Source organism: Lissotriton helveticus, chromosome 10, assembly GCF_964261635.1.
Source record: "Lissotriton helveticus chromosome 10, aLisHel1.1, whole genome shotgun sequence".
NCBI lineage: Eukaryota > Metazoa > Chordata > Amphibia > Caudata > Salamandridae > Lissotriton > Lissotriton helveticus.
In genome coordinates this window covers 152347298-152372340 of record NC_136071.1, presented here as the reverse complement: position 1 = coordinate 152372340, position 25043 = coordinate 152347298, and the positions used below count along the sequence as shown (strand labels likewise).

Here is a 25043-nt window from a genome sequence, read left to right as displayed (position 1 = left end):
ATATATATATATATGTATTATTTTTGGTGATATAATTTTTTATTTATATTAATTATTTATTAATATTACATTTATTTAATAATTATTTCTAAGTTTATATTAAATATATTTATATATATTATTTTTAACTTAATTTTAAGACATTTAAAAAAATCGATATTTTTACTGTCTATATCTTTGTAAGTCGATATTTTGGTACTTACCTGTTTGAAGATAGGCTGTCGATATTTTGTATTTCGATATTTTTGACTCGATATTTGTGTATGTCGATTTTTTGATTTCGATATTCTGTCAGTGATTCCTTGGGGAGGGCAGACTTCTGTTCCCGGGAAGAACCGTGAGTGGGAAAACACAGTTGGGAAAACCCAAGTAGGTGTGGTGTCACTGGATCAGTGTGGAACAAGCAGGAACTAGAGGCTACAGGCAAGTGGCAAGCTAGGTGTCTAGATGCCTAGGGATGTGTTTGTGCTGTGGCCTGCATTCATTAGTTCCTTGGGTGGACAGGGCTTCTGTTGGAAGGAAGATCAGTGATTGGGGAAACCCAGTTGGGAAAACCCCAGCAGGAAAACCGAGGCAGCTGTGGTGTCACTGGATCAGTCTGGAACAAGCAGGAACTGAAGGTCACAGGCAAGGGGCAAGCTAGGTGTCCAGGTGCCTACTCCTAAGTAGTAAACCTACAAGTGTGAGGATCCCCCCATAGAAATGGTTGAGGATTACTCCAGCCAAGTTCTTCAGTAACACCCCTTCCAGGAAAGGAAGGGAAATGCATCACAATCAGATTTGGACTGGGTGTCAGGGAAGGGCTTTCACCAGAGGGAAAACATGAGTTATCCCTGCAGAGATTAAAAATAATGTGCGTTGCCACAGCGCGATCCTTTCGTAGTGTGCACAGTTCTACACTACGAAGAACTTTGAACATCGGGAGCTGGAGCCCACATGACATGTCCAATAGGACTTCAGGAACCTGCACCTGGCTCAGCTTTCCAACTGTACTACTGGGAATGATTATGACACAAATAAGAACAAAAAGAAACCCCAGAGTAGGAAATCTATGTCCGTACTTTCAAAGGGTTTTTCGTGAAAATGGTGCAAAAGACACAATTTTCAAGTTCTTAGTCATCGCTTAAAAAGCTCAGCACAACACTGTGCATGTTAGGAAGTATTTCACTAACACTAAGAACCTGCATAGAGCCACTGTGGCTGGAACAGAAATGGACTTAATGGCAATGAAAAGACGTAGGCGTCTCTTACCTTGTAAGTTTCTGACGCAAAAGAGTGAAGCTTGACAAGGCGGTTTAGTGTTCCTGCATTAAACTCTTGAAAGTAAAGTCGATAAAGGTTTCCCAAATGCTGAGGAATAGGAATATCATGGTCTATAAAGAGAAAAATGTAATTTAATCAAAACAAATAGCTAAACAGGTACAACAGAGTTTGACATGTCAAGCTTTTCCAAAGCCTTAATCACCCAGACAGAATCCTACTGGAGCCTTGTCAAATATTTTACAAGGAATAATGTCCAACACCACTCATTACAAAAGTGTTGGTGAGCTTGGAAGGAATATCATAAATGGAATCGGTACGTTAAAAAGATTGGGCGTCACTAGGGTTGGTGTCACCCGGTGCAGGTAACTCATGGTGTCACCCCCTCACGACTTACCGCATGGACCACCTCTGTCGGAAATGTACGGCGCTAGGTACTGTCTTACTCCCTCTAGCTCCCTCTCTCTGTCTAGCTCCCTCTCTCTCTGTCTTGCTCCCTCTAGCTCCCTCTCTCTGTTTTACTCCCTCTAACTCCCTCTGGTTCCCTCTCTCTCTGTCTTACTCCCTCTATCTCCCTCTATCTCTGTCTTACTCCCTCTAGCTCCCTCTCCCTCTGTCTTACTTCCTCTAGCTCCCTCTCTCTATCTTGCTCCCTCTAGCTCCCTCTCTTACTCCTTCTAGCTCCCTCTCTCTCTGTCTTACTCTCTCTAGCTCCCTCTCTCTCTGTGTTACTCCCTCTAGCTCCCTCTCTCTGCCTTACTCCCTCTAGCTCCCTCTCTCTACCTTACTCCCTCTAGCTCCCGCTCTCTCTCTCTTACTCCCTCTAGCTCCCACTCTCTCTCTTACTCCCTCTAGCTCCCTCTCTCTGTCTTACTCCCTCTAGCTCCCTCTCTCTCTGTCTTGTTCCCTCTAGCTCCCTCTCTCTCTCTGTCTTGCTCCCTCTAGCTCCCTCGCCCTCTAGCTTCCTCTCTCTCTGTCTTACTCCCTCTAGCCCCCTCTCTCTTACTCCCTCTAGCTCCCTCTCTCTCTCTTACTCCCTCTAGCCCCCTCTCTCTCTGTCTTACTCCCTCTAGCTCGCTCTCTCTCTGTGTCTTACTCCCTCTAGCTCCCTCTCACTCTGTCTTGCTACCTCTAGCTCCCTCTCTCTCTCTTACTCCCTCTAGCTCCCTCTCTCTGTCTAGCTCCCTCTCTCTCTGTCTTGCTCCCTCTAGCCCCCTCAGTCTCCCTCTCTCTGTCTTACTCCCTCTAGCTCCCTCTCCCTCTGTCTTACTCCCTCTAGCTCCCTCTCTCTCTGTCTTACTCCCTCTAGCTCCCTCTCTCTGTCTAGCTCCCTCTAGCTCCCTCTCTCTCTCTTACTCCCTCTAGCTCCCTCTCCCTTTGTCTTGCTCCCTCTAGCTCCCTCTCTCTCTATCTTAATCCCTCTAGCTCCCCTCTGTGTCTAGCTCCCTCTCTCCCTGTCTTACTCCCTCTAGCTCCCTTTGTCTCCCTCTCTGTCTTACTCCCTCTAGCTCCCTCTCTCTCTGTCTTTCTCACTCTAGCTCCCTCTCTCTGTCTTACTCCCTCTAGCTCCCTCTCTCTCTGTCTTACTCCCTCTAACTCCCTCTCTCTCTGTCTTACTCCTTCTAGCTCCCTCTCTCTTACTCCCTCTAGCTCCCTCTCTGTCTTGCTCCCTCTAGCTCCCTCTCTCTCTGTCTTGCTCCGTCTAGCTCCCTCTCTATCTGTCTTACTCCCTCTGGCTCCCTCTCTCTCCGTCTTAGTCCCTCTAGCTCCCTCTCTCTGTCTTGCTCCTTCTAGCTCCCTCTCTCTCTCTTACTCCCTCTAGCTCCCTCTCTCTCTGTCTTGCTCGCTCTAGCTCCCTCTCTCTCTATTTTACTCCCTCTAGCTCCCACTCTCGCTGTCTTACTCCCTCTAGCTCCCTCTGTCTCCCTCTCTCTCTGTCTTACTCTCTCTAGCCCCCTCTCTCTCTGTCTTACTCCCTCTAGCTCCCTCTCTGTCTAGCTCCCTCTAGCTCCCTCTCTCTTGCTCCCTCTAGCTCCCTCTGTCTCCCTCTCTCTCTGTCTTACTCCCTCTAGCTCTCTCTCTCTGTGTCTTACTCCCTCTAGCTCCCTCTCTCTCTGTCTTACTTCCTCTAGCTACCTCTGTCTCCCTCTTGCTGTCTTACTCCCTCTAGCTCCCTCTCTCTCTGTCTTTCTCACTCTAGCCCCCTCTCTCTCTGTCTTACTCCCTCTAGCTCCCTCTCTGTCTAGCTCCCTCTAGCTCCCTCTCTCTTGCTCCCTCTAGCTCCCTCTGTCTCCCTCTCTCGCTGTCTTACTCCCTCTGTCTCCCTCTCTCTCTGTATTACTCCCTCTAGCTCCCTCTGTCTCCCTCTCTCGCTGTCTTATTCCCTCTGTCTCCCTCTCTCTCTGTATTACTCCCTCTAGCTCCCTCTGTCTCCCTCTCTCTCTTACTCCATCTGTCTTCCCTGGATTTGTATAAACAAGAGTTGGAGCAACAGGTGGCACTGTACTGAAGAGCAAGCTGACATTTGGAACTGGTTCACTGGAAAACTGAAGACTGTGCAAGGTACTGAAAAATAGGAAACCATGCACCCTCAGATGAGCTAGGCTGCTATAGTGTTGCCTTGTGAGCAAAGAAAATTGCAGCGAGACGCTGGCGAGTGTGAACAGCATGAGGAACAGGCTTGCACAGGGAGCGACAGTAAAGTACACATTAACACCTGGGTTGTGCTACGGTGCTGCTGTTGAACTTTTGGTTGCTAAAAAAATCGTATTTAAATTCATGGAGAGCTTGACTTAATATCCTTGTTTCTCTACAAATTTCTTGTACACTCTCAATATTTGCAAAGCTTTTCCCTTGAATACTGTTAAATCTTAGGCATTTGTGTGGTACTCATTTAACCTGACTGTCCCAGAATGCAAAGTAAGGTCTAACAAAACAAGCTTGCCCTCCTTCTGGGATCACTGTTGTGTTGCTGGTGAATTACTAGAGAACTGGGAACAGACATGCAGGGTGCCTGCTATGTCACTGCTTGCTTTACATCCTGTTGAATTGTCCTTAAAGCACATGCCATGATAAACAACCCAATGATAAAGTGAAAACGGGGCTGGCTATTTGAAGCTGGATTAAGAAGTGATTGGCGCATGATTTTTGAGCTCTGGTTACAAACTGCTTTTCGGTCTGCTGACCTCGTAGCATCTAGTCTTCAAAAAAAGCACTACAAGAACAGATTGTGTGTTTTAAGTCAGCTCCCTTCATCTTTTGTGGTGTTTATGATTTGATGTTGCGTGGATGGGTTCATCAAGGCCATGTAGTTTGTCCTATTTATATGTTTGCATTAGGATATACCTTTTGATAGACTGAAGATGCAACAGTATGTCATCTTCTATTTAAGTAATCTTTTTATAATGACAAAACACCACTCCTGATAAAGAGCATAGTAGTACATATTCGTTCAACACCCAATCGTAGTAGAATTTGCTCCCTCCTGATAAGATACTGAGCTTCAACAGTTGCATAGCTCTTTGGATGAGTCTTGCACAGTGGTAGATAGCAATTGCACCCCCCCCCCCATCTCTCATGATCCCCTGACCCGTATGTGTTTATTTGAGCATTCCCAGGCCTCATACACAAGGCTTTTCCTGCACACATCAGAAGTCCATTTCAGCCCTCCAGGCACCCAAGGTTGGAGCCGAGCTATCACTAGGCCCAGTCTCAGCAGTGTCCAAGCAGGTGAGAGGCCCTATAGTATGAGAATAGATCGGCCATTACCAAGCCACCGTTGTAGGTGGACTTGCCGCACTTGACCAACGCTGATTAATGATATGGGCATGTATGATGAATATAAATGGGGTCCTCTTTGTAAATCAGGACCACCAGGGATTCCTCTAAGGCGTGGGGGAGATGTCCTGTTTCTTCTGCCTCTGCATATAGGGAGAGGAGTTACCCTAACGGCTAAGGCGCTAGGGCATCTGGGGATCTGGGTTCGAGCCTCGGTAACGACGCCAAAAACCTCCTGTGATTCTGGGCAAATCACTTAATCTCCCCGTGCCTAAAAAGAAAAAAAATGAAAGTGTGTCCTCATGTAACGTAACTGGTGCTATGTAAAGCGCTCTGATACCTGATTCGGTTCGGGACTAGTTCGCGCTATATAAAACTCTGCAAAAATAAAAAGGTCAGAGCAGAGGCGAGGCTGCAGTGCAGATTGGTGTCACCCCACGTGTTGGTGTCACCCGGTGCGGGCCGCACCCCCCGCACCCCCCTAGTGACGCCACTCAACTCTTAAACTTTGGAAACCAGATCATTAAAGAAAGGTAACTTGGCACTAAAAGATTGGGAGAAATCATATCTACACATAACACATGAAAAAAACGTATGCATGCAGGTAACATTAGAGAAATTAAGGTCAAATGTACTTAGGATTTTTATGTTCGCAAGCGTCCGATTTGGCGTTGGTGATCCTAAAAATGATTTTTCAGATGTAGTCATCCCAATTCAGGAGTCAACGTTTTTCTGACTCCTAAACGGAGTGCTAATGGATACCGAATTGGTATCTGGATTGGGCCGTTGTAGGCGTCCCTTCCAAATACCGAATCGTTAAGTTATGTATCTATGGGTTGTGACTGAAAATGATTCGCAAAATATTTTAAACCTAATTAATGTAAGACACAGTTATATTTTTAAACTCAAAACCGTGGCATTTTCAGGCGACAGCGATGCTTGTGCACGTGTGTGATTTTATTCCATATTTCTTATGTTTTAACTGCTTATTTAGAACACAATGTTCAGGTATGATTTTTTTTTTAGAAATGTATGTGTGTTCCTTGCATTTTTCTATACTGATATTTTTAAAACACTTTCTAATTTACTGTAAGGGCAACAGTATTTTTTCTTCAACTATGTTAACTGGAATTATTCTACTATTGGAAAAAGTGAGTATGTGAAAAAAACAAGTAATAGGAGTGTTGTCTCTTTTTGAAAGATTAAAAGCCGATATATTTTGAAATCATTTCTATTATTCATTCGAGCATGCAGAGATGAGCTGTGTATGTTTTTTAGATTATCCACATGGCATCATGGAACTAGAGTGCTGGTCTGCTTATCATTTTCAATGCTTCAAGGTCAGTCTACTTGGGAAGAAGATACTTATCAATGCTTCCAGAGGTTCTGCTTTATATTTAGCCTATGATCGAAGTCCGGCAATTCTTCCAGTTTTCCACACTTTCTCGATATTCAAATAATCTCAGAGGCATTTTGTTGTAATCTTTTCAAATAAAGGAGACTGATCTTAACTGATTCCGTGAGCGTCTTCATCTTTTCAACACTGGCTACGATTTTCTGCGAAGGGGGCATTTCCCCTTTGTATTCTCTCTCCAGTTCGTGAAGCAGCTGAGCACTGAGGCACGTTACTGGCTGCCTGTTTCTAATGTCATGTGTCAAGTGTTCCTCGCTGTCTGAAGCTTGACATCTGCCGGACACTACAGATAACCGGAGGCTGAGCTACACTGGCTTCCCTTAAAACAACGAGTGGCCTTCAAGTCCCTCTGCATTGTCTTTAAGGCTCTGCACGGACTTGGACCCAAACCTCTGCAAGCCCTGTTTCGGTGGTACACTCCTGCCAGAGACCTACGCTCATCCTCGGCCTGTCTGATAAAGGTACCCAGATTCTATAAAACCAGAACAGGGGGCAGGTCCTTCAGTGTTGCAGCGGCCAAGCTGTGGAACAGCCTGCCCACTGACATACGTCAGATCTCACAGCTTCTCCCATTTAGGAGACGGATCAAGACCTGGCTTTTCCCCCAATAAATGTCCGTCTGACTGTTCTCCCGGTTATCCGTTAACAGAGTACTCTCCAGCGCCAGGAAGCCTGCAAGGTATCAGTCGCGCTCTACAAATTCTCAAAATAAAATAAAATAAAATAAAGGTGCATGACACTGCTATTTCATTGATGGTGACTGCATGCGCCCGCAAGTCGATCCCCTCATCCTGCCCGAGTTTATGTCTTGCTGGTGCTCAGTGGTGGTAATCACAGGGTGATCCGAGGTGTGCGGGCTGCAAGCTTGCCGTCAAGGGACTAGGGGTAGGCGGAATTTGCAGAGTTGCCTTCCGCAAAATTCTGCGAAGCGGCAAGAAATCTCCGCAAACAAGCAGACTTTTGCGTGCTCGCTGAGATTTTGCTGCGCCCGTTGTAATCTATGCAGGGTCACTCTCAGGGAGTTAGGAGCAGACGAGCATCGTGCCAGAATGAATCTTGCCCTGATATTTACCAAGAAGATGCCACCGTTTTTTGCCATACCATACCGCTCCTCAACTGGAGTACTTTCTACTGGCTAATCAGTAAGTGCTACCTCGTTGGGTAGATGTATAGGGCATTTTGGGACGTGGTGAAGTCTGACACGCTCCCTCAACATCGTGACAAGCCCAGCAACCTGCGGAGGCAGTGGTGTGACCCAGGTCTTCAATCGGGTCAGTCTGATTTGTTATTTCCTACTGCTTGTGTTGGGGGCAATGTAGTATGCAGAGTTCAACTAGAACCTCCACCACAGGTCTGTGTACGGAGGAGGCGAACAATCAGCTGTTGGTGGATTGAGGTCGGCCGCCTCACCTCACACAGTTCAGAGATAGGGGTCGGGCACCTCACCTCATTGTGAAACTCACTCCGGTGTTCTCCTCATCGCATTCTGCTTCTGAAGCGACGGAGGAGGGATGCGCTTCCTGACATGCGCACTGGGATTCCCCTTCAGGTTCGCCGTGATCTTCAGAGACACTTTTCCTTACATGCATTTATTTCCTCCTGGCATGCTTGTACTGTGGCGTTTCTCCTCAGCGCATGCCCTGTTACACTAGGAAATCTTTCAGTATCAGCTCATCAAAGCAGTGTTGGTAACTCTGTTTGTGTGAGTGCGCAGCAACCTCCCCGTAACCCCACGAAAAGAAATGCCATGTTTTGATGTGCAAAGAAATATCTCTTTCTAGTGACAGGGCTTTACAGCGTATTATTCAGCCCTGTAAATCGCTCCCCTGGTCACATATGTACTAACTTTTGGTCCTTTTTCAGCGTGGTAAGACTTTCAATTTTAATTCTCCCACATCATTAGGACTTCCCTGCTCTGGAGTTCTTTGACTTTTAGACCTGGCACCATTGGCGTGGGTCTCCCTTCCATTTTTGCTGTTGCCTCATGTGTTTTTCGGGTGTTAGATGCTTTGGGCACTGTGCCACTGCTGTCCAGTGCCACAGTGCGAGTGCTCCCTACTATAAATTGATGTATTGATTAGTGGTTCCATGATTGGATGTTTGGTTTACTGTCAGACCCTAGTACAGTGCACTGAGTGTGCCCAGGGCGTGTAAATCCAAATGCTGCTAGTGGGCTTGCAGCGCTGGTTGTGCCACCCACAGAAGTGGCCTTGTAAAATGTGTCTACGGTCTGCCATTGAAGAGCCTGCGCGCAGTCTGGTACTGTCATGCTGACTGAGCAAGTGCACCTACTTGCCATTCCCTAAACCTTCCCTTTTCTTCATATTAGTCACCCCAATAGTAGGCCCAAGTGGTAGGGTGCATTGTAAGTATAAAGTAGGACAAGCCCTGATGTGTGTGGCATGTCCTAATAGTGAAATACAGCCGTTCTCGTTTTTCACTATTGCAAGGCTATCTGTTCTCCATAGGCCAGAATGGGCTGTTAGAATTATTACACTTTATAATCCTAGCAGGCTCAGAGAACATGGTAGAAATTCGAGTTTAGTATGCCTGGACTCAGAATAATAAAATACATCTTTTAGTAAAGTTTATTTTAATATTCTGTGTTTGCAAATACCACTTTTAGAAAGTAGGTATTTGCTTGCCTAACCATTTGAGCCTGCCTCTGCGAGGTTGTGTATTCTTTGTCTGGGTTTGTGTGTGACAGGGCTGGGGAATTCCAAGAGACAGGCTGGGGCAGCCCGGTGGTGAATAGGGAGATCTGCATCTAGATGGGAGGGAGGAGTTGCACCTGGGACCTGAATAGGGCTGGGCCTTCCCTCTACAATGCTGGCTCCACCCCCTGTGGTGTGTCTGATGTCTCTGCCCTGCACACTGAAAGAAGAGAAGGAAGACTGTCAACAAAGTTCCCATGGACTGTACTTGCCTTCCACAATGCTGGCTCCACCTCCTGTGGGGCGTCTGATGTGCCTGCCCTGTGCTGTGAAAGGAAAGGAGAAGTCTGGTAAACAGAGTGCTTCGGAACTGGCTTGAACTGGGCACAGACCCCTCTTCCCTCAGAGAACAAATGATTTAGGGGTATAAGTACTGGGACCCTGATCCCATGAAATTAGATCACTCCTGGAACTGACAATACAAAACCTCTGCTGAGGAGAAGGAACCTGAGGATACTGAGGAGAGACTATTCCCAAGCTGAAGTGCTGCTTGGGGGATTGGCCTGCATTGGTTGCCTTGCTGCCAAAGGGAGGAGAAAGACGTTGTGGACTTTTCTTTTCAAATTGTGCAAAGATCTCCAAAGGCTTGGAAGAGAGCTTGCCCCCTGACCGAAGTCTCAGGACCGGTGGACTTCATCAGCCTTTGTGAAATGCTACTGGAAACAAGTGGCTACAGAGGCAGGGAGCTGTGACCGACTCTCACGACCGGCCCGGTGTCCTGTAGGCACCGCACCAAGCAACGTCCGCCTCGAACAACGCAAGCTCTGCGCTCACCGACTCCGTCAACGAGCCGTAGCCTGCACTGCGACTGGAAGGACACCGCGACGTGCAACGCCTCGCTACACCGAATCGAACTGGTCTGACCGACGCGATCACTGCTGCTGATTACGAGTCCTGTGACCGCACCGGAGTTGGGCACCGCCTCGCAGGCTTCACGACGCATCGCCCGACTCGCACCGCTGTCCGGACTGTCCAACGCCAGCTCCCGAACTCCGGCTCATTCGCCGCACCGCAAGCTGCAAGCACCGCATCGAAGCACCGTCTCGCCCTGCAACGCAAGCCTTGGATCCACCGACTCTGTCAACGGGCCGCTGCCTGCACTACATCGAGGGACAACGCATCCTGCAACGCTTCATTTCTGCACCGCGACGATCACCGGAACCGGCTCGCACATCCGTGCCGACCGCCCTAAGTCAACGGTACTGTGACTGAGTTTGTCGACCATTTGAGTGGGCCCGTACCGAAGCAGTCTGCTGAATTTGCTAGACTCTTTTATTTTTAACAACGCTGTAGCCTGTCTGAACCTTTTTAACCAGAACTCTTGAAATCTAATAGTACTGTGAACTCTTTTTGTCGTTTATTAGTCTTGTGGTAACTCTATATAAAGTACACTTATTTTTTATATAAAACCTTGTGTGGTGTCTATTTGTAGTGTTGTCACTGGGTTACTGTATGTGGTCACAAATGCTTAACTTACATCGCCTCTGAACTAAACCTTGACTGCTCGCGCCACGCCGCCTAGAGGGTGAGCAGGGGTTATTTTAAGAGGGTAATTCCCTTGCCCTGACTAGAGGAGAGGGTCCCTGCTTGTCACAAGTACCTACCTGTGCCACCCAGAGACCCCCAATTCTAACACTCACCAGCTTTGACTATTCTGTAGGGTAAGTGTACTTTGCTCAAGGAGGGATAGGTTGGACATTTCATGCTTAAAACTCGGGAGAAACAAAAAGAAAAATAGCTCCTTACCGCCTGTAAACCTATGAAGTGTACATTCTTCTACCTTATCGAATGTAACAATTCTAACACCGTGCTTTTTGTGAATTAAGAAATCCTTATTTTCTCTCTTACTTATTCTTTTTTGGGGGGAGGGTATCACCTGTTTTTTTCACTTCTGCATGTGAAAGTATTTTATGGTTTACTCTTTTTCGGCGCATTATTGTCTTGGTCTACCACTATGATGGCTGCTGCAAGCATGAGCCGACTCTCGGCTTTCCTAAATGAAATCGGAGAACTAGTAATAAGTTGGAAAAAATGGGTCAAAATATTCGAATCCTACATAATTGCCATTGTGGGAGAACGGTTCACTGCGTTGCGCAAGCAACATATTCTCCTTCATAATTTGGGTGTGTATGGACGTAAAATATATGAGACATTACCAGAATGAAAGAGGAGAACAAGCAGAGGGGGTAGATGTGTTTGCTAATACTATGCTTAAATTGGAAACACATTTTGGGGACATAATAAATGTAGTTCTAGAGCGCCACAAGTTCTTTTTTTTTTATTTTATTGGCATTTTTAAATAAGAAAAACAAACCAAAAACAAGACATCATCAGCAGTGACAATAATTTCTGGCAGCAATTGAGAGACAAGTAAAACAGCTTTTTTCGTTAAAGACACAGTAGTCATGAAGCGAGTCAATACAGGAATACGGCACTAGACATGTCACCCGGTGACATCCAAGGACCAGCCCCCCCAGCATCAGGAGCAGAAGCTGGACCATCCAGAGTACGGATGGGTACCGTCTCACCCGCGCCCAGGGATCAACACTATGACCCACACGAGGCAATCTAGTCAGGACACTGCCCAATCTCGGCATCTGGCGACCCACATGACTGTTCTGCGCCACTGATCGACTCCGCCCCTCCTGTACCACCAAACTCAGTCGTCTTATCCCGCGTCAATGCACCATCCATCAATAAGGACTAGAAGTTCTTGGGCCTGCTGCGCGGGGGCATCAAGTCACTATAAAGCTCAGATTGCGTGCAGCAGTATGTCAGTTCCCTCTTCCAGGACTTAAGAGTAGGGGTAGGGCCTCTCATCCAAGCGCGCGCAACTCACCATTTAGCTATTAGGAAAGCCATATCAATAAGCCGCCTACGCGCCAGACGTAGGGGTTTTGAGTAGACCAGTAGAGCTAAAAGCGGATCCGGGACTAGCGCCAATCCTACCATCCTGTTAAGTTCCCCATACACCGCTTGCCAAAAGGAAAGGCCAGCAGGGCAGGACCAGGCGAGGTGCAAGAAGTCAGCAACCTGTGCATCGCACCGCTCGCAGTGCGGGGATTCTCTCAGCCTATACCTATACAGCCTCTCTGGGGTATAGTAAGATCTGTTTAACAACTTAAAATGGAGGAGCCTATGACGCCCGTTCAAAGAGATCTTTCTGGTGCTAGTGCAGCAATACTGCCACATCTCCTCTGGGAGCTCAATTTGCAGATCAAGTTTCCATGCCAATCTCGGCTTCGCATACTCCGTCGTCCTCTCGGAGATGGCAATGCGGTATAAATTCGTTATCAGTTTAGCGGGGGACTTGGCATTGATCACTTAATCATACGCCATGACCGTCGGCGGCTCCTCCAAGTCATCTCCCAGGAGATTACGCAGAGCGTGCCGTACCCTGTGGAACTGAAAACGCGCGTAGCGAAAAAAGCGCATCACCTGATACAATCCCCTCCCATGTATGTGCCGTGCCACCCACGAACAGGTCCCCCATAGTGTGCAATTTCAACAGATGCAACGCTGATAACACTCCCTTCTCTCTGCACGGGGCCAGCCAGGAGCACCACTCTATCGCAGCACTGGGGGCATATAACAGGGAGCACGCCTGAATATCCATCATGTGGTGCCAGGCGTGCGTGACTGAGGTCAAGGAGTCCAGAATTCCCATCCGGCGGCCCCGCAGCCCCGCGGCCGTGCCAATAAGGCGGGCAACGGAGACGGATCCGCGACAATCGTTTCGATACGAATATGAGGGATATCCTTCGGGCCATGTATCCAATATTAGGCGTGAGCACTTTGCGCAGCACGGTAGTAGAGCTCCAGATCCGGGGCGTTGAGGCCGCCCGCGGCATATGGGCGGATTAAGATCTTCCAAGCAACTCTAGGTTGTTTCCCTGCCCAAGCAAGATGCACCATTAGCGTCTGCAACCGCCGGAAAAAGTGTGACGATAAGACCATAGGCACATTGCTAAACAAGAATAAGAAGCGTGGGAGGATTATCATTTTCATGAGCGAGATGCGCCCCAGTAGAGATAATGAAAGGGCGATCCATCTCTCGACATCGTCCTCCAATTTAGATATAGCTTTACCATAGTTTTCCCTGAGGACTATCTCTGAGTCTGTGTGCAGGCGAATCCCGAGATAGCGCACAGCATCCGTTGTCCGCAGAAGAGGGAACTCCGGATCTAATTTCTCCATGGCAGGCGTCAGAGGAAACATAATAGACTTGTTCCAGTTAACATGGATACCCGAGAGGGAGCTAAACAACACCACTTCACGGAGAACCGGAGACAGATGCGTCACTGGGTTCCGGACATACAGAAGAGTGTTGTCCGAATACATGGAGATGATTAGATTATATGTCGGAAAACGGATGCCCCTTTGGCTGTGGTACTCCCGTAAGGCACAGGCAAGGGGTTCAGCTGCAAGCGCATACAGGATCGGGGAAAGGGGGCAGCCTTGCCTTGTCCCCCTGCCGATCCAAATAGGATCTGTGACAAGCGAGCCAATACGTATCCTTGCAGTAGGGGAAGCATATAACACCGCCAGCAGTTGCAGGAACAGTTGTCCTACCCCCACTCAACGGAGTCAAAGGCCTTTTCCATGTCCAAAAAGACGGCCACCGCCGGAACCTCCGGGCGTGTGTGTTGGAAAGCCGCAAAGACCGTTTGAATGTTATACGTGAGGTTGCGAGTGGGAACAAAGCCTGCCTGTTCCGGAGCCACCAGAGTGGTAACCAAAGGTTGAAGACGATTAGAAAGGAGTTTGGCAAAAATCTTCGCGTCCACATTCATGAGGGATAAGGGGCGATACAACGCGCAGTCCCCCGGGTCCTTGCCAGGCTTAAGAATTGCAACTATGGGAGCCTCTCTCATAGTGGGCGGCATGGATGCCTAGTTAGCCATGTCATCAAACAGAGTGAGCAAATGGGGAATCAAGAGGTCCGAGAACGCCTTGTAGAAGGCCACAGTGAGGCCATCGCTGCCAGGAGCACTCCCTCCCCTTCATTGCAGCGAGCGCAAGGACAATCTCCTCCCGCTCGAATGGTCGAGCCAGGAATTCACGGTGCAGGTTAGAGAGCCACGGGAGCTCAATATGGGTAAGGTAGTCATTAATGCTTTCTTCCAAGGCCGGGCCCCTCAACGCATACAGCTGCGAATAATATTCCCGGAAGCGCTCAGCTATCTGCGCATTACTGAGAGGTTCTTCCGTCGTCTCAGACCTTAACACAGGAATGCTAGTCCTATCCCTGCTGCGCTTAGCAAGCCGCACAAGAACCGAGCCTGAACGTTCTCCATCGCAATAGGACCTAGCCGTGGCGTTTTTGCCCAGATGTTTAACCTCAGCATCCGCTTTCTCATTGTACTCCTGTAAAACCCCAGCTATCGTTTGGGTCAGCGCCTCGTCATTAGCCTGGAGTCGCTGCATCTCCAAGTCCGAGAGTTTAGATTCTAAGGATTGTAACCTGCCCCTGATCGACTTCAATACTCCCGCATGTTTAGAAACAGCGACACCTCTAATGAAGAGCTTAAACGCCTCCCAGACAGATTGAAAGGAATCGACAGAGCCCACATTAGTCTCAAAAAAGGTAATAGCCGTCGCCAGTTACTCCTTAAAGAGGACATCCAGTAAGGAAAATGGGGGGAAACACCAAGCAAAGGGAGGCGTCCGCTCCGTCGGTGTGGTGAGGGCCATCAAAAGTGGAGAGTGGTCCGAGTAAGTACGTGGCAGGATAGTGCAAGACTGTATGCTGGGAAGGAGATGGGATGTGACAAACCAGTAGTCAATTCACGTATGAATATTGTGCGGAGCCGAATAATGAGTTTACCCTCCCAGTGTTGGGTGCCTGTGTCTCCAGACGTCAGTCAAGTCCAGGTTAGTAAGATGCGCAGTTAGCGTCCTAGCAGAAGCAGATGGCAATTGAGTCGGGCCACACATTTCCAAGCCCTTGCCGTAGCAGCCAGTAATGTGTACCTCCCATCACTATCCGTCAACAGTGGGGACCACCTCAGCAAAGACCTTGGGTTAAACCACGTGAGGACGCCTCTAGCATGCGTCATAAACCCTGCCGCATGGACATTACCCCCAAGGCCCCGATATCGAAGGATCGGACTGTCTATGGGGAGGTGAGTTTCCTGCAATAGCACTATGTTGACCTTGTGCCTAGCAAAGTATTGTAAAATCTTGCACACCTTGCGATGGTCATTTAGACCCCGGACATTCCATGTCAAAAATCTTAAAGTGTCAGTGGAGTCTGCCTCAGAAGTCATCCCGTATGCCAAAACGTGTATGTGTCTCCCGCTAAGGACAAACTGGGCCAACTCAAGCTAATATGTACTGTCAGTGCCCCCCGACAACCAAGACCAGGTTCTTCTCACCAAAAACGCCCCATCAAGTAGTAAATTATTTGAGGAGTTCCCCAAACGGTTTCAGGGTAGGTTAGGCCTTCTCCATGATTTCCAGCATAAGATAAAACTCAAGGCTAATGCTAAACCTATCATACACAAAGTGCGCCCTTTTCCACACCTTATGAGAGAACCCTTGGAGAAAGAACTTAACCGGTTGAGTAACATGGACATCATACAACTCATTGACACGTCGGAATGTTTGGCACCCCTTGTGATCGCCTATAGGTCCAATGGAGAAGGAATTCGGCTATGTGTGGATTTGAGGAGTTTAAACGAGAACATTTGGGTTGAAAGGTACCTGCTACCCAACATAAACAAAATGCTCAGTACCATGAGTCAAGCAAAGTACTTCAGTGTAATCGGTCTCTCGATGGCTTACCACCAGGTAGATCCACACCCCAAATCAAGGCCCCTTACTGCGTTTATAACCCTGCATGGTACATACATGTTCACGAGGATGCTGTTCGGCCTGGCATCGACCGCAGCGGTGTTTCAGAAGATCATGCACCAAATCCTGAAAGATGTGGACCACACTATGTGTTTTCAGGACGATATCCTAGTTTATGGGGGTATCGCTGAAGCTCATGACCACACCTTGAGAACGGTCTTCAAGATGTTAATGGACACTGGGTTGACAGTACAAGAATCCAAATGCCAAATAAGAGTGACATCAGTAGACTACCTAGGACATTCCATTTCTGAAAAGGGTTTCTGTCCTAAGAACAACCTTCTGAGTGCAGTGAGGGATGCCCCATACCCAAAAAACAAGGAAGAATTAAAGTCCATGTTAGGACTACTAGCATACATGTCATAAAAAACTTTGCTGCTAAATGCGACCTACTACAAGAACTGGTAAAGAAAAATCCAGGAATTTGTATGGCAGGACCAACATAAGTGTATGGTGGATGCACTTAAGGAAGAGATCGTGAATTCACCAGCTCTTGGTACATTTGATTCAAGGAGGAAAACCATCCTCACAACAGATGCCTCCAACAAAGGGCTAGGAGCAACTCTGTCCCAGAGGGATGGCAAAGAAGAAAAAATCATTGCTTTCGCATCTCGTCGTCTGTCTAAGGCTGAGACCAACTACTTGGTGATTGAGGAGGCTTTGGCGTGCTTCTGGGCCGTGAAGCATTTCAAGTTTTTCCTGTGGGGAACCAACTTCACGATTCGCAAAGACCAAGCTCCTAACCTTCATATTTACTGTGAAAGGAATGGAAAATAGCACACCCCGAATAGGTAAATGGATCCTAGAACTGGAAAACATCTGCTTCAAAGTAGAGTACGTCCCTGGTGACGACAATAAAATTGCGGATTTCCTATCAAGCGCACCATTGCAAACAGAACCTCAAGAGGAAGTACTAGATAGTCCCATCATGGTGTTAACAGACCCGGCCATCACTGAAGAAGAATGGAGGAAAGGGATGGAAGAAGATGAAATTATGTGCAAGCTCAAAGAGTTGATGGTGCAAGGGTGACCCAACAAACCTAATGAAGTTGGAGAGGAACTAACTGATTTCTGGGAAGTCAGGTACAAACTAAGCACCACAGGAGACAAGGTATACCGGTAGAACAAAATTGTACTCCCAATAGGCCTAGGCCTAAGAAACAGAATTGTGGAGTTAGCACACTACAGCCACCTGGGATGCAACCTAACGAAAAACAGAATTCAAGAGAATTTCTGGTTCCCCTAGATGGATACCTTGGTCAAACAGCAAGTTAAAGACTGCATCAGTTGCGCCAGGAGCGACAAGTCAAGGACTACACAAAGAGCTCCCTTGTCTCCAGTAGAAGTGCCAACCTAAGCCATGGAGTAAGCTGGCCATGGACATAATAGGACCCATGGAAAACTTGGGATCTCACAAAAAATACATGCTGGTTTTAGTAGATTACACATCTCATTGGGTTGCGCAGAGATTTGTACATAGCACCAACGCCAAAACAGTCCTAGAATTTCTCAAGGACATGTTCGCTAGGGAAGGGATACCATCTACCCTTGTAACCGACAACGGTGTACATTTCACATCCCAATTGACGAAATACTTTTTAACTAACTGGAACATTAAACATGAGACAACAGCCCTGTATTGCCCCAAGTCTAATGGCCTAGTTGAGCGGTCAATAGGTTTATTAAGGAACACATCCAACTGGCGGTAGCGTGTGGCCATGACATCGAAGCGTCCTTGCGTGACTGTCTATGGGCATACCACACCTCACCCAATGCTATACCAGGGGTTTCCCCATTCATCATACTCAAAAGAAGAGAATCTAGCACCAAATTAAATCCCAATTGGTTGAGTGGGGGAAGGGTTGTGGGGTTCAACACCAAGGAGGTTGCTAGCAAGGTTGAGAGCCACCAAGCCAAGTACAAGAACTGGTACGACAACAAACATGGAGTCAAAGCTCCGGAGTGGAAGGTGGGAGACATGGTACAGGTTAAGAGATGCATAAAAGATGTGCACAGCCAAAGCAAATTGTACCCTCCATGTCGGGTGTCCAAGATGTGAGAAAGTGGCTCTATATATACTGGACCAAAGTAAGGTACAGTGTCTATAGAGTCCACAATCCCCAGAGGTATAACAGAGGTTAAAGTCAGGTCTGACCTTACTCTCTAAAGTGGTAGCTTGGTCGAGCAGTAAGGCAGTATCAGAGGACAGTGTAACGCATTTGTTGTACACACTCAGTCAGCAAAAGGTTTCACACACTCCAGGCCAATTGTTTTTATATCAAAAGATATAGTTGTTTTATTTTTAGAACCAACAGGTATCAAAATATACTTCCCTCAATATGAGTGATCTCAGGCAGTTATTTTGCAGAAAGGCAATAAACTTTGTAAGCACAATTCTAAACACAATTTAACATAGGGGCTCAATGGGTTTTTCTACATAAATGCAGCTGATTACTTTATAGATTACTTTTGTAACTCCAGGGCTGGATCCTAGATTCAGTCCTGGAGTTTAAGCTGAAAACAGTTTGGTAAAAACGTATTGGTTATTGCAGTGATTTTTAAAGAATATAAAAGGCATTTAAAAAGTTGACACTTAGAAATTTTTCAGTGAAAAACTAGCAATGTTATCCTATGGAAGTAGGTTCTCGTTACATTTGTAATCCAGGACTGGACTCCTAGGTTCAGTACTTGGGTCACTACCTAAGACAGGTAAGTAATTACGTTTTAGTAGTTGGTACGATTTTTAAGGAATATTTGTAGTTTGCAAAAATAGACAGAAGAAATTTGACAGAAAAGCAGTCAATGGTTTCCTATGGAAGAAATGTAGGTTACTAGTAAACATGGTTATGTTTACTTTTGCGGTTCAGTACTGGGTTAAAAGGTACAGTACTGGCTTCTCTCCTGATCACAGGTGAGTACTTCGGAATTCGTTATTCGGCTGATTTTAGATGAATACTTCACATTTAGAAGAAATTTCAAGTGAAATCAGTCAATGTTAGCCTATAGAAGAAAAGTGAGTCATCTGCTTTTAGGTAAGTACTTGACTGGCAGAGTTAAGGTTCTGGGCATAGACTCAGGGGTCCCCCAGGGTAAGTTAGGTACAGTTTGTACACCCTCAGCGGCACAGGGGCAGCTGGGTACAGAGGTAGTTAGGTCCAATGTTATCCAACGAGAGGCAGGGAAGCTAAGATCGTATCAGGGTGTTTTTTAAAATTATTTATCCTTATGTAGAACAATCTCCCAGGAAAGCCCTGGCTTTCCTGGGAGGATCTAACCATCCTCGCTATCTCGGACCCCCCAGTTACCGCGCTGCTGCGCAGCCTCTTGACCGCCCGAAGCAGATTTCGGGACGTGTCATAGTACTCCTAATACTGTGCCGAATTCTGAAGGAGGGCATTACCGCCAAGATTTGTTCTACATAAGGATAAATAATTTTAAAAAACGCCCTGATACGATCTTAGCCGATCCTTGAGAAAAGTTGATCGCCTCTCCTCAGCGGATACGGAGCTTCGCCCACGCTGCTTGTCCAATAATGTGATGACCCTATTACATTTATTTGTAGATGTGTATGCGGGGACAACTGTGGAACCCTTGCCCAACCGTTTTTGTGCCGCTGCTGCACTGGGCCTTATTTTGACTGCCCAAGAAAGGAAGCCAGTCTCTGCCCCCCCACCCCAATTGAAGGCTGGTGGCGAAAGTAAAAGCTGTAAATCTCTACTGCTATTGTGTCCCCCACTACGTGGTACTTCACCGCCCTGACGAAGGTGTGGTTTATGTGGGCCGATACATCGAAACGCGCGTCGGCGTGATTCGTGTTGGCGGCAGGATTGTTTATGCTTGTTTACAATCCTTCTTCCACCTCTACCTGCCCCACACTCCTTTTTGTTAATGATTCATTGTCCATCTTGATTTCATTTAAAGGCATTGAGGTACCATTGATTTATCTGGATGCATGGGTGTATGAAAGAATGGTTGAATGATAGATAGCCGATCTGGTGTGGATGTGAATGTGTGATGTGTACGGTGTGTTGTGGGACTGTTATTGTCGTATTGATTTTGTAATTTGACTGTATTTGTATATACATTTTAATGTTTTTGCTATATTATTCACCAATCTCGAGAAATTATGAAATCAAAAAATGTGATGAAAATAGCCAATAAATAAAAGATTTAAAGAACACTAAATGTTGTTTGATTCTGGAGTTGCATGCGGTTGCCTCTCTCATTACCCAGGATCCAATTATAGGACCTTTGTTATATAGTACTGGCAGGGTTCTGTTTTTATTTCTTTGCGCCAAATCAGTTGGTGTTTTCCTCTTCTTAGCAGCTGCACAGCAGGTCTTCTTGTTCCTTGTTCTTCTTTCTTGTTTCGGAATCTGGATCTGGATCTAAGGAAGGAAGGTTCAGGGTGCCCCTAAATACTAAATTTAGGGGTGTTACCGGTAGGGCAAGGGCAGACACCCCCTAGCCTGCTCCTCTCCTGAAGGAGTGGGCAGGAGCCTAGCTGTGAATGGGCAGGGCTCCTCATCTTCAAGATGGCCGGAGCCCGGGGTCATGTTTCACCTCGCCTCTCCCACCTGAGGGGTGGGGTTGGCACAGGCTGGCACACACCCTTTCTGACGTAGGGTTTCCCGCCTGTCTTCCCGCCAGAGTGGGGGTTAGAACTGGTGGAGGCCAGTTGCTGAGTACAGCAAGTGGTCTGGAGAAGCTCACAAAGGCAGAATGCCTTTGAAGCTTCCCCTGCCCATCCTGGGGGAGGAGGCTTGGCACTTCGTCCCAGGATGTGCATTGTTGCAGGCCCAGGAGAGCGGGGGCTCTCCACCCAGGGGTCCAGCAACATGTCTGCTGTGTGGTGGCCTAGGCAGCCTCTCAGACAAGACGTGGATTGTAGGTTAGGTTTCAGGGGGCATCTCTAAGATGCCCTCTGTAGTGCATTTTACATTCAATCCCACACTGGCATCAGTGTGGGTTTAATGTGCCGAGAAGTTTGATATCAAACTTTTCAGCCTTCAGTGTAGCCATTAGGGTGCTGTGGAGTTCGTAATGACAACCTCCCAGCACCATATACTCTTAATGGCATCACTGCACTTACAGTGCCCATGAATGGCCCTGGGTACTGTAGGGCCACAGGGCTCATGCACCTGTGCTCACACCACTGGCATAGGGCACCCAGCTAGAGTGGCTGATGTATGCCAGGGCAGTGGGTTTGTGGGCATGGCACACAGGAATGGGTGCCATGTCGACTCTTCGTTTCGTTCTGCACCAGGACACTCAGCCTGCAAAGGCAGTGTGTGTGTCAGGGTACAGGGCCCCTAAGGGTGGCACAATAAGTGCTGCAGCCCTTAAGGTTCTTCTCTGGTCACAATGCCCTGGGTACCTAGGGTACCATTTACTAGGGGCTGAGATATGGCCAGAGATGCCAATTGGGATTAGGCTTTAGTACAGTTTTTAGGGAAGGAATATAGGCCCTGGGTACCTGATTGGCAGGGACCCAGGGCACACCAAGGAAAAGTGCATCAGGTATCAGGCAAAAAGTGGGGGGTACTGCAACAGAAACTCACTTTCTCACACAAGACTTTTAACAATGTGGCACAGCTTGAAAATGGTCAGTTTGGGAGTTGTGACAAGATTGTTAAATATAACGATGATTTGTTAGATAAGTAAGGGAGGTGTGTTGTAATCTTCCTTCCTTCCAATGTTTCCCTTTTGGTACATTCCTTCCACCCATCTCCCCTCTCTCCCCTTGGACTCTTCCCCCTAGACCTTACTGTAGAATGGTGGTAGACTCAGCATTGAGGGGAGTGGATAGCCAAATAAAGGAGACTGATCTTACCTGATTCCGTGAGCGTCTTCATCTTTTCAACACTTCTATTTCTTCCTTATGGAACAACTGAGAAATGTGTTTTACCATTTAATGCTTTCAGATCCAGATACTATCGAGAAAGGAACATTCTCATTTTCTCCTGGATCGTCTCTTAATAGAAAATTAAAGTTTATATTTTCTTTTTTTAATAATGGTCCCCAAAAATCCAAATTTAGCTTGTTCTAATTAGAGAAGGTGTTAACTACCTCTGGCTATTTTTAGATTGCATTTTAATTTTTAGAAAGACAGTTGGGCCACCAGCTAAAGAAAGCGTAGGCATGCTAAGGTCACACACTTCTGGTATAATATTTGTTGTGGCAACGATACGCACAGAGGGCATTCAGATGCAAGGGGTAAAGAATTAGAGCAATAGTGTATGCTTGCTCTCTGCATTTTGGACTATGAAAGACTTCTAAAGTTTGGCCACCAGCGTCTTTTAAAGATTCGATTAGCAATGGGTAGATAGCTTGGAAGGAAGCACCACTTATTTCCATCTTACAGAATGTACATCCCATTGATACACTGAACGAATTTTCATATTTGAGTGACGCTAAAACTTCTTGGGCATGTATGAGTGGGTGCCCCTGAAATACAAACGGTTGGGTAAGTTTTGAGCTATATGATTTTCACGGCATTAGCTCCAGTTTGTCTTAACTACGGGCGCCCATATTTATTGTGATTATGGAGCTAGCAATGGCCTGGTCTGCTGCCCCTAAGCACCGAAGTTGGTGTGCACGGGCAGCACTGTTGACGACACAGCGACTGGAGGTGGAACTGGGTGTTAAGACTACTAGGCAGCTACAGGAAGGAATACAGTGGCACACTGAAGTAGTCTGCACGGGCTGGGAGACTTCACAAGGGAGACTGTGGCTCGGGGTCACAAATAGTGATCCCACTGCCACTGGGAACCTTCTTATTGCCTGACATGGACTGGAATAAACTATAATCCTGATTACAGAAAAAAAGGCTAATAGGACCAATCAGGCTTCATAGAGAGGAGACAGATGCACAACAATATGAGGACAGTGCCTCACTTAATGGAAAAGGCCACTAACAATAGAATACCCACAATATGGTTAAGTCTTGATAACGAGAAGGCATTTGATCGGGTGGACTGGTTATTCCTATTCTGCACTCTTAAATGCTATGGCTTCTGTGACCGATTCATAGCTATGATTAGAGCTAATTACGTGACACCTCTATTTAGGGTTTTGGTGAGTTATGTGGGCTCAAGTCTCTATCAGCTAGAGAGGGGGAAGTAACGGGGTTGCCCCTTGCCACCACTCCTATTTGTACTCAGTATTGAACCCTTATCAGCCAGAATAAGGTCCACAACTAGTATCCAAGGGATCACCTTTGGCTCTGTGGAACAAGATTTCCTTATTTTCTGACGATGTGCTCTTAACGCTCAATAATCTCCTGACCTCGCTAACAGTGCTCCAGGGGGATTAAAGACAATCTGAAGAAGTAGCCGGCTTTAGAATTAACTTGACTAAATTGTTTGTACTTAATCTAACACTGCCTAAAGTGGATATGGAGACCCTGGCGGTCTCAAACCTTTTCACTTGGCTAGGAAATATACCACCTATCTTGGCACTAAAATCATCCCTAAGCTAGCTGATCTATATCGGTCCAATTTTCTGGCACTCTTACTCCAATTAAAGGCAGAACTCAAATGCTGGGCTCCTAGTATCTCTCTTGGCTTGGGCGCATCCATGCCATAAAGATGTCTGTCTTACCTAAGGTTCAATATCTTTTCCAAAGCCTTCCCATAGAATTAGATCAGGGATTTGTACCCATTCTGCGTACCCTAGTTACACGCTTTATTTGGCAGAACCGCAGTGCCTGATTACCATTTAAGCTGCTTTGGCATCCAAAAGATTCTGGAGGCCTAGCCCATCTCCATCTCTACTCTGAAGCAGCTCAACTGCAAGTAATTTCGGAATGGTTGCTTCGTGAAGCAGAAAAACAGTGGTTGCATGTGGATAGGGTAATTGTGGGGTGAGTCATTTGGGACGTCTTACGGAAGCCAAAGGCAGGTCCCCCACCCAACACATACCTCAGCACCCCAACAAAAACACCTCTTAAAGTTTTGGATAAGGCGATTAGGACAGCAGGGTGGACTACCTTCCCTTTTTCCTATATGCAGTTGGACTACAATCCAGCATTCCCTCCAGCTCTTTTACCGGGGCCCTTTGATGCTTGGAGGGAGAGGTGTTGCCTTACCCGATCTGATATTTTCCATAACTGGGACATCTTGACTTTTGAACATTGCAAGAGGAACTTCCACCTTCCAGACACAGAGCATTACCATTAGACACAACTGAGTCACTGGGCACTACATCCCAAGATCAGACTGGCTGCCACACAATATCTGGCCCCCCATTGAGCAATTTGTTAGATGAGTGGGAGCCTCCAGTAGTACCATTTCCTTTTTAAACTCATTATTGCTCTCCACACTCGCTACCTCAAAGCCAAGACATGTAACATTTTGGTAACGTGTACTTGGGGAAGATATTTCTGAAGTAAATTACATCAACTATGAAGAGACATTACGAATTGTGATAATTCTATAGGCCGAAGGGAAGCACACAACAAAATACACTTTGACTGGTATCTCAATCCAACCAAACTGAAAAAAATCTTTCTCAACACCTCTGATCTATGCTAGAGGGTGTGTGGACTCCTGTGAGATTTTTGATACATATGGCTGTACTGTCCAAAGATCCACACTTTTTGGACGGAGATACTTGCCCAAATCAAAGACGTCTTAGGATACCCGATCCCGAACAAACAGGTTTTCACTTTTGGGCTTATGCGTGCCACCCTTAAATGACAAACTCATAGAGATAGAGCTAATATGCGGGTATGCCTGGGTGCCGCCAAAACTGGCATTAGCCGTGCCTTCGAAGAAAATGGAGGCTCCCGCAATAACACAATGGCATGCCCACTTATGGCAAGCTCTCACAATAGAGAGACTGACAAACATCTTTCTAGACGATTTCAAGAACTTTGAGTTCATGTGGGGTGAGTGACCTACTAGAACTAGGGCGCTTCCTCTCTTCCAAAGTCCCAACAAGTGATGGAGCAGTATTGTTGTAAGGCAAAATGGGAGAATAAGTCTCAACAGACAGGTTCCAAACCAGGTGGCAAGCGTCAG

General features: G+C 46.8%; 1 protein-coding gene across 8 annotated transcripts in view; it reads right to left on the bottom strand.

Annotated features, from left to right (window-relative positions):
* Positions 1–25043, bottom strand: part of LOC144786046 (kinesin-like protein KIF19) — a 1675385-nt gene that overhangs the window by 475781 nt on the left and 1174561 nt on the right. For all 8 annotated transcript variants that reach the window (XM_078664980.1, XM_078664979.1, XM_078664981.1 and 5 more), the window contains one exon: positions 1252–1373. In XM_078664980.1, coding sequence (XP_078521106.1) covers positions 1252–1373 — 122 coding nt within the window. The remainder of the gene's footprint in view (positions 1–1251; positions 1374–25043) is intronic.